The 17,101-nt window shown below is 40.2% G+C and overlaps 2 protein-coding genes across 2 annotated transcripts in view; both read right to left on the minus strand.

Annotated features, from left to right (window-relative positions):
• Positions 1-5,246: 5,246 nt before the first annotated feature.
• LOC111463287 (phenylalanine ammonia-lyase-like) lies at positions 5,247-7,516 on the minus strand. Its single transcript, XM_023107171.1, has one exon. The coding sequence runs from the start codon at positions 7,438-7,440 to the stop codon at positions 5,290-5,292; it is 2,151 nt and encodes a 716-aa protein (XP_022962939.1). The 5' UTR covers positions 7,441-7,516; the 3' UTR covers positions 5,247-5,289.
• Positions 7,517-15,767: 8,251 nt separating this feature from the next.
• LOC111463060 (phenylalanine ammonia-lyase 1-like) overlaps positions 15,768-17,101 on the minus strand; it is a 3,109-nt gene continuing 1,775 nt past the window's right edge. Inside the window, exon 2 of the mRNA XM_023106875.1 lies at positions 15,768-17,095. Within this exon, the coding sequence (XP_022962643.1) occupies positions 15,872-17,095 (1,224 nt within the window). The 3' untranslated portion in view covers positions 15,768-15,871. The remainder of the gene's footprint in view (positions 17,096-17,101) is intronic.

Raw genomic sequence — 17,101 nt, forward strand, 5'->3', positions numbered from 1 at the left:
TGACCATAACATACATATAAATATATCTTCAATTCCACTTTAGTATTGTAAACAATATTGAAAAGTTTTAAATTCGCGCCAAATTTCATGGTCGATTTTCTTTATCTTCTCTTTCATTCATCTTGTATCAATAGTCTATTTAGTTACCTCCAATCTATTGTTGTAAATTGTTATAAGGTCCTATTCTTTAGGACTGATTAGTCCTATTTTCTGGGGTAAGTTTGGTGATATTTTTAGGTTTGGTTAGTTTAGCTTATATTGTTAGGTTCAACAAAAGACTATATAATGCATTCTTTCTGCGATTGAAAACATCAAGTTTTGTGTGTCACATTGTATTTCTTGAGTGACATATTCGCGAGAGTCTTTGTAGTGTGATAGTGAGGTATTCACTTGTAACACTTTGTTTATTAGTGATTGGTTGCTACCTCTGGATGTAGGGGAACTTCTTCTCTCAGAATCACGTAAGTATCTTGGTGTTTCTTTGTGTAATTCCGCTCATTGGTGTTGTGAGTACATTTGTTCAGCTTTCGGAGCTCAACAAGTGGTATCAGAGCTTTATTGTGGTATTTGAGGTATTGTGAAAGTTTTGGCTTCATCGACCACTAGACGTGCTTACAATCGTGCTTATTCTCTTGAAAATCAATTTTCAAGAATTGTGTTTTTAGTTACATCTAGATTAATTATTGCAAATGACAGAATCATCATGGCGTGGATCGAAATTGTGGAGTTCCAATCTCGAAGTAGAGAAATTTGATGGAACCAATAATTTTTATGTTTGGCGAGGCAAAGTTAGCGATTTGCTGGTCATGCAAGACCCCGATGTTTCTCTCAAGAGGAGATGCCTGAAGACATGATAGAAGCAGAATGGACGAAATTAAATCGGCAAACCTGTGGAATTATTCGATAATGTCTTGGCAAGGATCAGAAATATCCATTTAAGAAGGTTACCATGGCGAAAGAATTATGGGACAATCTTGAGGCGAAATATACAAAGAAGAGTGTGGAAAATAAACTCTATTTGAAGAAGAAACTCTTCCGTTTTGACTACAAGGAAGGTATTTCAATGGCTGAGCATTTGGATGATTTTAACAAAATTATCACCAATCTTCTCAATCTTGATGTTAAGATTGATGACGAGGACAAGGCGTTGTTGTTATTAAATTCTTTGCCGGAATCCTACGAGTTTTTAGTAACGACCTTACTACATGGAATCACTAATATTGATTTTGAAGATGTTTCAAATGTCTTAATAAATAATGAGATGCAAAAGAAGGAAAAGGAGACATATCAAGGCTCTACTCAAATGTTCTCACTGCTTATGGAAGGACTTCTACTTGGAAAAGGAACAAATGTGGAGAGTCCCGATTAAAGTCGAGAGTTAGATCTGATAATTGGAGAAAACTTGATAAAAATGAGTGTGCATATTGTCAACAGAAAGGCCATTGGAAGTAAGATTGTCCGATCTTAAAAGAGAAGGGGTCGAAGTCCAATGTGGTTAGAGATGACGACACTGATATAGATTATGCCTTGACAATTTCCCTATCAGTCAGCCTAACCAGTGAATGGATTCTTGATTCTTGATGCTCCTATCATATGTGTCCCAACAGAGAGATGTTTTTGGACTTCAAAGAGTTCAATGGTGGAGTTGTCTATATGGGCAATGATAGTACTTGCAAGATGATAGAAATCGGCTCAGTACAAATCAAGATGTTTAATGGGGTTATACGAAAACTCAATGATGTGAGGTATGTCCCTGACTTGAAGAAAAATTCGATTTCCCTTGGCGTTTTGGATGCAAGTGGTTATCGCATCATTTTGGAAGGAGGGAATTTGAAAGGAGCTCGTGGAGCTTTGGTGGCAATTAAAGGAACTAGAAGAGGTAGCATATACTACCTCAACGGAACCACAATAACTGGGTATGCTGCTGTGGCAAGTTCGAAAGAACAAGACATATCGAAATTATGGCACATGCGACTCGAGCATGCTGGTGAGAAGGTGTTTCAGACATTAGTGAACCAAGGAGTCCTTAAGGGTGCCACAACTGGTAAAATTGATTTCTGTGAACATTATATATTTGGTAAACAAAAAAAACGTGATTTGTTTGGTACAGCTATACACCAAACATCACGGATGTATGGGGTCCCACGAAGAATGTCTTATTGAGAGGAAAGAGGTGGTTTGTTACCTTTATTGATGACTACTCGAGGAGAGTTTGGATGTATCCCGTGAGGCACAAAAGTGAGGTTCTCCAAATCTTCCTAGAGTGGAAGAAAATGGTAGAGAATTAGATGGACAGGAAAATCAAAAAGCTGAGATCAGATAACGGTGGAGAATATACTTATGAACCATTCTTTAAAGTATGCCGAGATGAAGGAATCGTTCGACACTTCACTGTTCCTGGTAAGCCACAACAAAATGGAGTTGCTGAGAGAATGAACTAGAGAAGGTTCGATGCATATTGTCTCAAGCAAGATTGAGTAAGGCATTTTGGGCTGAGGCTCTCAATTATGCAGTTCACTTGGTGAATTGTTTACCTATTTCTGGAAATGGTGGCGTTTACCTGTTTCTAGAAATGGTGGGAGAACTCCGCTTGAGGTATGGTCAGGTACACCTGTTAGTGATTATGATAAATTACATGAGTTTGGGTGTCTTGCTTATTATCATATGATAGACTCAAAGCTGGATCCTAGAGCAAAAAAAAAATCAAGTTTATGGGCTTTAGCAAAGGTGTGAAGGGCTATAGGTTATGGTGCCCAGAAACAAGTAAGATTGTTAATAGTCGAGATGTGATATTCGATGAGTCTGGAATGTTTCTGCAGAAAATTGAAAATAATGACGAGGCGTTAAAGCAGGTGGAGAAGGTGGTGTTCTCTCCTGATATGGTTTCTCCTACTGAAGAACCTATTGATCGGATAATAACTCTGATGTCTTAGAATAGGAGGAGCAAATTCTTGAGGAGCAAAGCCTTGTAAATGAAAGAGTGGAGGGACGTGAGTCTATCGCCAAGAATAGACCACGAAGGTAATTCAAAAACCTGCAAGGTTTGATGATACGATAGCATATGCTTTCTCTTTGATTGATGGAGTTCCTAACAGTTACAAGGATGCTATTCAAAGCTTGAATAGCTTACACTGGCAAGAGGTTGTGAATCAGGAGATAGCATCATTGGAGATAAATCAAACTTGGGATTTGGTACAACTTCCAAAAGGTAAGAAGGAAATTGGTTGTAAATGAGTTTTTACAAAAAAAAAAAAAAAAGGAAGATTCTTCTGGTATACGTTATAAGGCTCAACTTATGGCTAAAGGCTATGCACAAAAAGAAGGTATTGATTACAATGAAATTTTCTCACCTGTGGTAAAACATTCTTCCATTCGAATTTTGTTGGCTTTGGTTGCTCAATTTAATCTTGAGCTTGTACAACTCGATGTAAAAACTGCTTCTTTGCATGGAGATTTCGAAGAAGAAATATATATGGCGCAACCAGTTGGTTTTCGAGTAGTTGGACAGCAACATTTAGTATGCAGATTGAAGAAATCTTTGTATGGGCTGAAGCAATCTCCTCGCCAATGGTATAAAAGGTTTGATCATTTCATGGCAGAGCATATGTATACTCATAGTCAATTTGATCATTGTGTGTATTATCAGTGTCTCGATGATGAATCGTTTATTTATTTGCTCTTATATATTGATGATATGTTAATAGCTTCAAAGAAATAGGTGAAGATTGATAAGCTCAAAGATCTTTTTTCTAAAACATTTGAAATAAAAGACTTAGGCAATGCAAAGAAAATACTTGGAATGGAGATAGAGCGAGATCAGAAAAAATGTACAGTCTGGTTGACTCAGTCTCAATATCTACGCAAGGTATTGACAAGATTTAGTTTAAATAATTCAACCAAACCTGTTGTTACTCCACTTGCTTCTCATTTCAAGTTTAGTGCTTCCATGTGTCCAAGTTCTGACGATGACAAAAGGTATATGGAGAATATTCCTTATACAAATGTTGTTGGTGCTTTGATGTATGCTATGGTGTGTACTCGACCTGATCTTTCACACGCGTAAGCATGGTGAGTCGTTATATGCATAATCCTGGTAAAGAGCATTGGCAGGCTGTCAAATGGATTTTTAAGTACATTCTTGGTGCTATTGATGTTGGTATTAAGTTTCAAAAACAAGAAATGTTTAATCTTGACAATCTTGTAGTTGGTTACGTGGATTCTGATTATGCTGGTGATTTGGATAAGCGATGATCTACTGCGGATTATTTATTTGCTATGGCTGGTGGACCTGTTTGTTGGTGTTCAACATTGCAGTCTACTATTGCATTGTCTACCACCGAAGTAGAGTGTATGACCGTAACGGAAGCTTTTAAAGAAGCTATTTGAATGTATGGTTTGATCAATGACTTGGGTATTTTGCAGGAACATATAGATGTGTTTTATGATAGCCAGAGCGCTATTTGTTTGTCAAAAAATCAAGTCCATCATGCTCGTACTAAACATATTGATGTCCGTTTTCACTTTATTCGAGAAATTATTAGCCAAGGGGATATTCGTTTATTAAAAATTGGAACTACTAATAATCATGCTGATATGTTGACAAAGGTAATCGCTCGTGAAAACTTCTGCCATTGTTTGGATTTCATCAACGCTGGGAGAAAGAAGTAGTGTGTTGACGTGGTAGCAACCAAATCAGTTATCAACTTGGAGATCTTATGACAAGGTGGAGATTGTGGTAAATTGTCATAAGGTCCTCTTCTTTAGGACTGATTAGTCCTATTTTCTGGGATAAGTTTGATGATATTTTTAAGTTTGGTTAGTTTCGCTCATATTTTTAGGTTCAACAATGTCATTCTTTCTGCTGTTGAAAACAACAAGTTTTGTGTGTCAAATTGTATTTCTTGAGTGACATATTGGTGAGAGCCTTTGTAGTGTGATCGTGAGGTATTCACTCGTAACACTTTGTTTATTAGTGATTGGTTGCTACCCGTGAATGTAGGGGAACTTCTTCTCTCCGAACCACGTAAATATCTTGGTGTTTATTTGTCTAATTCCACTAATTGGTGTTGTGAGTACATTTGTTCCGCTTTCGGCGCTCAACATCTATGACACGCCGCAGACGTTAATGGAGAAAAATTCAAGTAATTAGCTAGTTTATAAATGGAACAAATACATTCAATTGAAAATTTTCAAGTAATTCTTTGTTACTTGATACAAAATTAAATGAAGAAACTTCAACTAAAACAAAATTTGACATTATTGGTGTTTGATTCAACTTCTATTGGCGCATCAACATATAGGAATTGGAGCACCATTCCACTCTTTCAAGCATTCCAAAATTGGGTCAATCATCTTCCCTTCACACAATGCACTGAAAACTTTCTCACACTCTTCTCCGGGAGATATAACCCTTTCTCCGCTCACCAATTTAGTTCCCAATTCTTCTCTCACAAACTTATATAATGGGTAGGATCTGCATTCTTTAATCTGGTTCTCAATCGTTGCATCTCCATTTTCATATGCTAATCTCACGCTTTCCACTTCCTTGGGCAATATGCCTTTCAATTCCTCTTCAAAACAACCAATCTTTTGAAAGATTGAAGTTTCAGTATCTTTTTCCATTTCTCCATTGCTCAAAGCGTGCTCGACGATAACTTGTCTTAGCTTTTGCATCAATGGGTATGTAGCGCTGCATGGATCGTCAATGTAAGCGAAGGTGTATTCTCTATCAACCACTTGGAGTAAGTCTTTCTCGCAAAACCTCGAGGGATGGAGTGCGCCGTTTGAGGAAGTGGTCAGGACTTTTTTTGCCACTTGCTTCACTGTGCTTTTAACTTTGTTCTTCAAGTTTTCCTCCAAATGCCTCAAGTCAATTGCTTGGCATAATGCAACCAAAAATGTTGATGACATGAGTTTCAGAATGTCAATGGCTTCGGCTGTTTTCCTTGAAGAGATTAAACCAAGAGAGTTAACATCTTGGTTGTGTTGCTCTGCACTCTGGACGTGACTTGTCACTGGATTTGCAAGATATTGAAGCTCAGAGCAATAAGAAGCCATGGCAATTTCTGCACCCTTGAATCCATAATCTAAACTCGGGTTTCTGCTTGCAGAGAGATTTGAAGGAAGCCCATTGTTGTAGAAATCATTGACAAGCTCTGAGAATTGAGCAAACATGAGCTTTCCAATTGAAGCAACGGCCAAACGAGTGTTGTCCATGGAGACACCAATTGGAGTTCCTTGGAAGTTGCCTCCATGGATCGCCTTGTTCCTTGAAACATCAATCAAAGGGTTGTCGTTGACTGAGTTAATCTCTCTTTCGATAGATTTTGTTGAGAATCGAATGACTTCGATCAATGGACCAAGCCATTGAGGAGAAGTTCTAAGAGCATAACGATCTTGCTTTGGCTTCTGGAGAGGATCGGTTTCATGCAATTTCTTTGCAGTTTTCATGTAAGAACTTCCATCCAAGATGTGTTCCATAATTGCAGCAGCCTCGATCTGACCAGGATGATGCTTCAATTTGTGTGTCAAATGATCGGTGAATTCAGGCTTTCCTTGCATAACCTCAGCAAAAATGGCTGATAAAATCTCAGACAAAACAGCCAAGATATTGGCCTCAAACAGAACAATCGAAGCCAATCCAGAACCAACAGCAGTGCCATTGACAAGAGCAAGACCTTCTTTAGGCTGCAATTCAAAGAACCCAGAAGGAATGCCAGCTTGTTGAAAAGCCTCCATTGCATCAAGGCTTTCTCCATTTGGTCCAACAGCCTTAGAGTTTGGTCGGCCAGTGAGCAATCCAGCAATATAAGAAAGTGGAACAAGATCACCCGAAGCAGTAATGGTTCCACGAAGAGGCAAGCAGGGAGTGATGTTACTATTCAAGAGTTTGGTTATGGCTTCCAAAATCTCAAATCTGATACCCGAGTAGCCTTGAAGAAGAGTGTTGATTCTCACCAACATAGCCGCCCTGGTAGCGGAGTGGGGCAGGGTATGGGTGGACTCAGCTCCACTTCCAAAGATCCCAGCATTCAAGAATCGAATCAACTCCTTCTGAAGAGCTCCACCTTGATTGGTCCTTCTATGAGAGGTAGCACCAAAGCCAGTAGTAACACCATAACTATCAGTGCCTTTGTTCATGCTCTCCATAACCCAATCACTGCTAGCTTTAACGCCAGCTCTAGCAGACTCAGCCAACTCGACCATCACATCATTATCACGAGTGGCAATGGCAGCCACTTGGGAAATGGTGAGAGTTTCACCACCAAGCTTGACAAGGGGCCTCCGATATTCCTCCACCATGCGCTTCACCTCGTCGAGATGGCTTCCCTTGAGAGACTCGGCAGCCACACCCCAGTTGAGTGGATCGTTGCGGGTAATGCAGAAGGTCTCCACCGAACCATTTTGGGCGGCAAGTTGTTGGAAGGGAGCTGGGGCCATTTGTATAGCAAAATAAAAGATGAAGAGTAGAGAGTGTTAGAGAGGAAGTAAGAATGTGAGTTGGGTTTAGATTTAGAATTGATATCTGAGTTGTGGAGAGTGATGGAAAAAAGTGGTTATATAGAGACAGCTTTGTGCAACAACCGCGCAATGGGGGCTGCGTTAGGTAAAGGTCAGAAAGAGGTCCGAAGGTTGGTGGAAATGGTTGACATAAGAAATGTAGTGAAAATTTGAATGGTCAAAGTTTGTGGGGGTTGGTGGTTATGTATGGATTTCTTGACTCCCCACTTTTACCAAATAAAAAGGCAATATCTGTGGAGGTGAAGAATGATTGGAAGCGCCATGTTTGAACACACAATAAGCTTAATAAATCCATCCCATAAAGTATTATAAATTGGAAGTAAAGTAGATGGCGGCTTTAAAAAATAAATTTCACGTGAGAAGGGGTTGATCAACTTAAGTCAATGCTGACCAATATTATATGAATCATTACCTTTCTCATTTGCTTATTCATTATTTCATTTTTTGACATTATTTAATCTCCCACTACTCACTCATTTTGCTAATGCTTTCCTCCTGTCTTTTTTAATTATTACCGATTCTTTTTATTTTCATGGTCAAATATAAGAAATACACAACTCGACTCCTATAGTCTCATAGCTCATGCACGCCTTTGCCTCTACCGCTTCATTTAGATCTCATCTGAAAAAGATCAAAGTAGCATAAGTGAGTATAAAAATACTCCATCTGTTCTTAAGTCTTACCTCATTGATTCGTTCATTCTATATCTTATTTTCATTTAGAAGTTTGTTCCTAAGTTATAGATTTTTCCAGGTTGTCCCTAGGTTTACTTGGTCCACTTAATCTCAACTTAGGTTGTAGTATGCAAGTCATTAAGTTCTTTTTTCATAGACCTATCTAGGTTGACAATTTTCGTAGTTTTTTTTTTTTTCCGTGTTCTATGTATCTTATTTAGTCATTCTATCGGTCTGTTTCATTATCATTAACTTATATATTGTAGGCACTCAAAGCGCAACCATGTCATAGATTGCTCATAGTTCTTTTCGTACTATTATGGACACAGTTCTCATATTCTCTAGTATGGTTTAGTTAACATCTTCCTTCTAGGCTCCATAACGAAACATCATAAGGAGGAAGCAACCCTCAATCTAACCAACGTTCATCCATATAACTTTCATCCAAACAAATTTGCGATTAGGAAGTGATTGGAGACTCCCTAACTGCACCACATAGTGCTCATAAAATTCTCCTATGGTTCATGAATTTTAGGGCTCAAATCCTAATTCTACCAATTCATAAAGGCATTACTGTGGATTCTTGCTAAACGGACAAGTTCGCTAATAGAAAATTAACTGTCAAACCTCTAATTGAACCTATAGAGTACAAATCAATCATAGCCAGTTCTAAAGTGTTATCGAACCATCAACAATAGACTTCAATTCACAATTAGGAGTTAGTTGGCAAACTCATAATCATCCATGTATAACAACATAATCATAACATGCATGAATATATCATCAAAAGGGACGTAGTATATTATTCTAAATATGGATACCTAGTCTTTGCTTTGTCACGATCCAATATTTTACTACGAGTCGTTATTCAAAACGACAATGATGTATAGTGTGTATACAAGAAAACTCAAAAGAAGACATCAATTCAAAAATCATTTATTTCATAAGAATAAATGTCACAACTCGATTTTCGAGGCTTCGAAGCTTGGACCGGGACCCAAAAGACGAAATAAAAAACAAACAAAAAGAAAATAAAATAAAAAGAAGAGTAAAATAAAAAGACGAAAATCCAGTAAAATTAAAATAGAAGAAGCCTCTAAATTTCAAATATTTCAAAAGAGGATTTAAATTTACAAAAAGGAAATACAATACAAATATAAAAGGAATTTGCAAAAGACTCCAAAAGACCGAAAAGAGACTGACGCTCCGAAACGACCTCCCTCTGTGACCGCACAGCTCTCAAACGCTCCTCCACCTCGACTAACACCTGACAAAAAAAAAAAAAAAAGTAGAAAGGAATGAGTATAAAAATTATACTCAGTAAGCCACCTACTTGTAGGCTCTCTTCGCATCCTAACTTCACAAGTTTTCCACGGTCTCTTAATTCGGTTCTGGGACATCTGGTTCTAATCCTAGTTCCTCGGAGCTTGCCCCTTGAGTTTCATCTATTCATCGTCCTTTCATTAGACACCTAGAGGTTCTTTACGCCAAGCTGATATGATTGGTATCTCTCTATGAGGCGCTACCTCTACATGGCTATATGGGACTACATGGTATCTAGCCTAGGGGTGTGCTGAATACCCCTAAGCCCATATAGTCTTCCTATGGGGGGGCGACCCAACCCGTTCCCATGCAGCTAATGGATTGTACGACGTGGGGACACATTTCCCATGTGAAATGGCTAAGAGCAGTAAGGACTGGTCAAGAACCCTTGGTCCTCTCACGATGCTATAGATATCGTTCTCACACTAGCAATCTATGAACACTCCTGAGGTACCTTGTTGCCGTGGTAATCCGTTAAGTTCCTAGGGGAAGGTTAAGTCTGGCTAGGGCGACTTATCGCTCCTAACAGCAATTCCCTAGGCTTATCATAGAAATGGGTCCTAGAAAAGAATAGAATGTGCATGCAATCGTCTTCTAACATCATAACATATAATTCATGCAAACTAGGCATGTCGGCTCAACGGGGCGATGGCCTCCATCAAACACCCAAAACACGAAGTTCGCGCTCAATGGGGCGAACTAATTCATCAAGCACCTGGAACACGGAATACACAATTCCAACATAAGTTAAACGCATGCTTACGTACGGCGAAAACTTAAAGCATACAAGCAACATTCAGATAATTCATCCAATACACTCATAACAATCAATTTGGCTAATCTCATTCATGGAGAGCTAATCTAAGGCAAAGGTACTAGCATGCATGCAATCCAGGCGAATCCTACAAGTATTTCTTCCTAAATACTAGGTGGTGACTTACCTAGTTGATGCGTGTCTTTTCGCTAGCGTTTCTTTGCCCGTGAGGTGTCCAAAAATACTGATTTCCTTAAATTAGGTCCCTATTCACATAAAAACATGATTAGAATCGAAATCGGGATGAAAATCAAGCAAACAAAAGTTGGAAGAGCCGGAACTAACCCTTATGTGCTCCCACACGCTGCCACATGTTCTCACGCGTCGGGAGAAGGTCTACTCGCGAGTACCATGCGCGCACGCTCTCTGCATAGTCATAGTTCAGGCGCCCCGGTTCGGGTCGGTGAGTCAGCGGTCGGTTCGCTCGTGTGAGCCGCAGTTGGTTTGGGTTTGAAGGCGACACGTGTTGCCGTCTCACCGGAGCTGCGTAGCTTCAGCCGACGCTCGGCACGTGTCCCCTGCCTACCTAGTTGCGTTTCGCCGCGTGTCGTCGAGACGTGGCTGTCGAAATTTCTTCTCTCTCCATTCTTGGACGATTCTCGGATTTCTGCCTTTGAATCGAGGTTTCAGTTAAACTTCTTCAAAGATCCTATAGAGAGTTGTTCCTAGATGAATATATCAAGATTTCAGATCTTGATTCACAAAGAAAAATCGTAGATATGAGAAAATGTTCAAGATCTTACCTCACGGGTTTTTTTCGATTTCTTGATGGAAAATGGGACTCTGGCCACCCGCATTCTCTTTTCCCTTCCAAGAAAGGCTCCTTGCATCATGATCTTGACTGGAATAGACTCCGACGGTAGTTCGGTGAGTCTTACGGTGGTTCATTCTTCCTCCTCACTCTAGGTTCTCTCTAACCCGTTTCTCTCACTATTTCTCTTTTGCAGGACTCTTGTTAGAGTTTCATTTGGAACCACTTTCATTTGGATCCCTTAGTGGTTGGAGGGGCAAACTTACCTATTTGCCCCTCTCTTGACTTTTCTTTTTCTATTTCTATTTCTCTTTCTCTTTCTCTTTCTCTTTCTCTTTCTTCGGGTATTAGAAACTCTTCCCCCTTAGAAACTTTCGTCCTCGAAAGTTGGCGTCGCTTGGAAGAGTTTGGGATAGGCCCCTCTCACGTCTTCTTTACGTTCTCGGGTTGCCTCTTCATTAAGGTGGTTACCCCCACGAGACTTTTACCAAGGTGGTCGCTCTTTCATACCAATGCTTTGTGTCTTAGTCTGACCCAATAGAGAGTGGTACTCGTATAGGCGTACTACCTCTTTGACCTATAACTGATCTCATCAATCTACTCGATAAGTGGTCTCACCTGGGATGAAGTGAGTTATCTCGGTTGGTCTTCCCCAACTATCCAAATTACGTTCCGACTCTGCTTAGTTTTTGGCAAACTCGAGATAAAACCCATACACACTACTTCCCATTTAAGGGTTGTAGCAATCTTGTTGGGCGCTATCTCGATGCCTTCACCTGCTGGCAGCATCGTCTTACGAAACCCGCCATGTCTCTCTTCATTCCCGGGCCACCAATAGCATCCCTTTAGATAACTTCGTACATCCTAGGTGGAACGTATCAGATGTATTGTGGGTTTCAGCTTCTTTTAGGATTTCCTCGTCTTGGGGAACACACAGGCAATCTTGCCACTACAGACCCCCGCTGAGGAGATAGAATACCCAGTTGGTTTTTTTTCGCCCTGGTCTGACTCCACACTTTGTTAAAGTGTTCATCATATCTCTGGGCATCAATGACACATTTTCATAAAGTGGGTTGCAAGGTTATCTGTGCTATTTTAGCGATATCACCATTAACCGCAACCTCAATTTTTAGCATTCTTCATTTCATCTTGTAACTTCCCTTGCTTGGTGATCATTGCAAAAGTATGAACAGTCTGTGTCATTCCATTTGCACGACCAAGTACTTGAGGCTCTTTAGTCAGTGTATGCTTGCACTTTTCTCCATGCTCGTAATGTTGCCATGTCTCCATGGCAAGCACGGCTGCTGCTAATTTAAGGTCATGGTTAGGGTAATTTTGTTCGTGCTCTTTCAGTTTTCTTGAAGCGTAAGCTACTGCTTTACCATTTTGCATTAGCACTCACCCTAAGCCCTTACATGAGGCGTCTCTATACGTTACAAGGTTGTCTAGCCCATCTTGAACTGATGCAGTCACCAACCTTTGCTTAAGCTCCTGGAAACCCTGTTCACCACTGGTATTCAATCAAAGGGTTTTCCCTCCTTGGTTAACTGTGTAGGCGCTGCAGAGATTCTGGAAATATCACGTACGAGTCTTTTGATAAATTTCTAGAAACTTCGTACCTTAGTGACTGTGGTTAGTTTTGGCCTCCTCATATCTACTTCATTGTTAGCAGTGTCTACGATGAACTCTCCGCTTGACACCACATAACCTCGGATTTCATCTCAGACAGCCAACACCGGCACTTTGGAGATCTTAGCGCATGATTGATATGTTCATAACACCACCAAAACCTTCCTCAAGTGTTCATTGTCATATCGTCAAAGACGACTACAATGATGATAGCAAGAAAATCTCATGAACCTTCGATTTTTATAAACATACACTTTCACAAGGCATTGGTCAAGTCGAAAGGGCTTATCAGTAAACTCACCTTCCTCATGACTTGTAACGACCCAGATCCACTACTAGTAGATATTGTCCTCTTTGGACTTTTCCTTTGGGGCTTCCCCTCAAGGCTTTAAAATGCGTCTGCTAAAGAAAGATTTTCACACCTTTATAAAGGGTGATTTGTTCTCCTCCCCAACTAATGTGGGACATCACAATCCACCCCCCTTCGGGGCCCAGCGTCCTCGCTGTTAGGATCGCACAACAACGCACACACTCGATCTAGATGAACACAAAGAACAGGAGAGAGAAAATGCAAGGAGAACTCTGGCTAAAAGATTTATATTGATGACTTCAAGTATGTACAGCAAGAGAGAATACAGAGAATAGAAAGTACATTTTCAAAGCTCTACTGGACGAGATATATATATATATAGTTCAGTTTACTATATATAACTTTACCGGATATAGCTTTACCGGATATAACCGTTGACCAAGCTATAAATAAGCAGCAGACTCCATAACTTAACACTCGCTGGCACTCGTTCCTTTCTCCAATCAATGTGGATCACCACCAAATCCACCCCCCTTTGAGGCCCAGCGTCCTTACTAGCACACCGCCTCGTGTCTACCCCCCTTCAGAGAACAACAAGAAGTCTAGCACATTGTCCGGAACCTGGCTCTGATACCATTTGTAACGACCCAGATCCACCGCTAGTAGATATTGTCCTCTTTGGGCTTTCCCTTTCGGGCTTCCCCTCAAGGCTTTAAAACGCGTCTACTAAGGGAAGGTTTCCACACCTTTACAAAGGGTGATTTGTTCTCCTCCCCAACCAATGTGGGACATCACAACAAAGTTTGAATACAAAGAATCAATAGTTGACCAATTTTGACAATGAAAAACATGAAGGCTTTGTGTACAAAAGAAAGATTGGATTAACGCCCCAGGACATGATTTCCTTTGTGACCATCCACATCTCTCAAACATGCCCTCTCTTAACCTGACGCCTCACGCACCTGAAAAAGAAAAATATAGCAAGGATGAGTATAAAAATTTCTCGTTGGCTCTAGGACGTATGGTTCTAGTCATGGTTCGGCTTTGTGTACGAAAGAAAGACTAGATTAACACCCCAGGACATGATTTCCTTTGTGACCATCCACATCTCTCAAACACGCCCTCTCTTAACCTTATGTCTCACACACCTAAAAAAGAAAAATATAGCAAGGATGAGTATAAAAATTTCTCATTGGCTCTAGGACGTATGGTTCTAGTCCTTTCATTTAAACCCTAAGAGTTTTTTATGTTGATTTGTGAATGGCTGAGTAGCTACCTCGTGCATGACTCTACGAGACTACCTGTGTAACAGTCTAAGTCCACCGCTAGCAGATATGGTTCTCTTTGGACTTTTCCTTTCGGGCTTCTCTTCAAGGCTTTAAAACGTGTCTGCTATAGGGAAAGGTTTTCACACCCTTATAAAGGGTGTTTCGTTCTCCTCCCCAACCAATGTGGGATTCTCACAATCCACCCCCTTCGAGGCCTAGCGTCCTCGCTGATATTCATTCCTTTCTCCAATCAATGTGAGACCCTTACCAAATTCACCCCCCTTCGGGGCCCAATGTCCTTACTGGCACACCGCCTCGTGTCTACCTCCCTTCGGGGAAAAGTCTCCTTGCTGGCACATCGTCCAGTGTCTAGCTCTGATATCATTTGCAACGGTCCAAGTCCACCGCTAGCAGATATTGTCCTCTTTGGGCTTTCCCTTTCGGGCTGCGTTTGCTAGGGAAATGTTTTCATACCCTTATAAAGGGGGTTTAGTTCTCCTCCTCAACCAATGTGGGATTCTCACAACCTGGTACTTTACCTAAGAGGTGAAATGCAACCACCTAGGTCCATAATAGTCCCCCTCATCGAGAAGGGGCTACTTTTTGCCTTATCTCATCCAGCTAAATAATCTGTATGACGTGGTTCTCACGTTTTCCATGCTAAAACTGTTAGGAGCAGACGAGTCTTAATCAGAAACCCCTAGTCCCCCATGAAGCTATGACACCATTCACTCAACATGCAGTTTAAGGTACCTCTTAAGGTCGTTCGTATGTCGCAGGGATTTGTTAGGTTTAACTTCGTGACTTGTCACTCTAGCCACGAAACCCTAGACTTTTCATTATAATGGGTCATGGAAATTAATTGAGTATGCATATAATAATTATCCGGAATCAACATATTTAATTCATGCAAGAATAAACATACATGTTCAATGGAGTAATAACATCCATCAACACTAAGTTTACAATTTCTCATTCTCCTAAATTCATTTTATGGGAAAGCTAATCAATAAACTAGCATGCATGCAACGAAGCGAACTCTACAAGCATTTCTTTCTAATTTCGTGTGATGACTTACCCAGTTAATGCGTTTCCTTTCGTTTGGCGTTCCTACGCGAATAGGGTGTCTAAAAATATTGATTTTCCTAGTTATGTCCTAATTTACATAGAAATAAGGTCAGAATTGAAATCATCACAAAAATCAGACAAATAGAGGTTAAATAGGTGAAAAATAAGCCGCATGCTTCATACCCTACATCAAAAACCTTAAACTGAATCTGAATCAAAATCGAAGAAGAATCTAATGTGATCTAGATAAAAACAAACATGTATTAAAGTTTGAGTGAAAATTCATTTAGCAGAACCAATTTAATAACCAATTTAATAGTAAAAACATGATTTTTCTTTTTGTTTTTCATGAAAAACATTTTAAAAATAGTAACCCAGCATGGAAGAATTTTGTATCAAAGAATTTTATTCCTTCATTATTTTTTGGCAAAAGGAAATATGATAGAAGAAGGGGAAAAAAAGAATAGTAAAGTACAAATTCATCTTATAAATATCTTCATCAACGTTGAATCCTTAGCAGATGGGAATTGGAGCACCGTTCCACTCTTTCAAGCACTCCAAGATAGAGTCGATCATCTTCCCTTCACACAGAGCTGTGAACACCTTTTCGCACTCTTCTCCTGGAGATATCACTTTTTCTCCTGTCAGAAGATTCGTTCCCAATTCTTCTCTCACAAACCTATACAATGGATAAGATCTGCAGTCCTTTATCTGATTCTCAATTTTGGAATTTCCACTTTCGTACGACAACCTTGCATTTTCAACTTCTTTTGGTAACACGGCCTTTAGTTCCTCCTCAAAAGCACCAATCTTTTGGAAGATTGAAGTGTCTGCGTCCTTTTCACAATCACCATTGCCAAGTGCGTGCTCAACAAGGACTTGCCTCAACTTTTGGCTCAATGGGTAAGTGGCACTGCATGGATCATCGATATAAGCAAAGGTGTGCTCTCTGTCCACAACTTTTAGAAGATCTTTCTCACAAAACCTTGATGGGTGAAGCGCTCCATTAGAGGATGTGGTCAACACTTTCTTGGCTGTTTGGCTAACACAGTTTTTCACAGTGTTCTTCAAGTTTTCTTCCAAATGCCTCAAGTCGATTGCTTGGCAGAGGGCAACCAAAAAGGTGGAAGACATGAGTTTTAAAATATCAAGGGCTTCGGCTGTTTTCCTTGAAGAGATTAAACCCAGCGAGTTAACATCTTGGTTGTGTTGCTCGGCGCTCTGTACATGGCTAGTCACTGGATTTGCAAGATATTGAAGCTCAGAGCAATAGGAAGCCATGGCAATCTCAGCACCTTTAAATCCATAATCTAAACTTGGGTTTCTGCTTGCAGAGAGATTTGAAGGCAATCCATTGTTGTAGAAATCATTGACAAGCTCTGAGAATTGAGCAAACATGAGCTTTCCAATTGAAGCAACGGCCAAACGAGTGTTGTCCATGGAGACACCAATTGGAGTTCCTTGGAAGTTGCCTCCATGGATCGCCTTGTTCCTTGAAACATCAATCAAAGGGTTGTCGTTGACTGAGTTAATCTCTCTTTCGATAGATTTTGTTGAGAATCGAATGACTTCGATCAATGGACCAAGCCATTGAGGAGAAGTTCTAAGAGCATAACGATCTTGCTTTGGCTTCTGGAGAGGATCGGTTTCATGCAATTTCTTTGCAGCTTTCATGTAAGAACTTCCATCCAGGATGTGTTCCATAATTGCAGCAGCCTCGATCTGACCAGGATGATGCTTCAA

The sequence above is a fragment of the Cucurbita moschata genome, unplaced genomic scaffold, assembly GCF_002738365.1.
Source record: "Cucurbita moschata cultivar Rifu unplaced genomic scaffold, Cmos_1.0 Cmo_Scf00028, whole genome shotgun sequence".
NCBI classification, from domain to species: domain Eukaryota; kingdom Viridiplantae; phylum Streptophyta; class Magnoliopsida; order Cucurbitales; family Cucurbitaceae; genus Cucurbita; species Cucurbita moschata.

What these genes read in the sequence shown, in the direction of transcription:
- LOC111463287 (XM_023107171.1), bottom strand. Translation starts at nt 7,440, where the DNA reads ATGGCCCCAGCTCCCTTCCAACAACTTGCCGCCCAAAATGGTTCGGTG.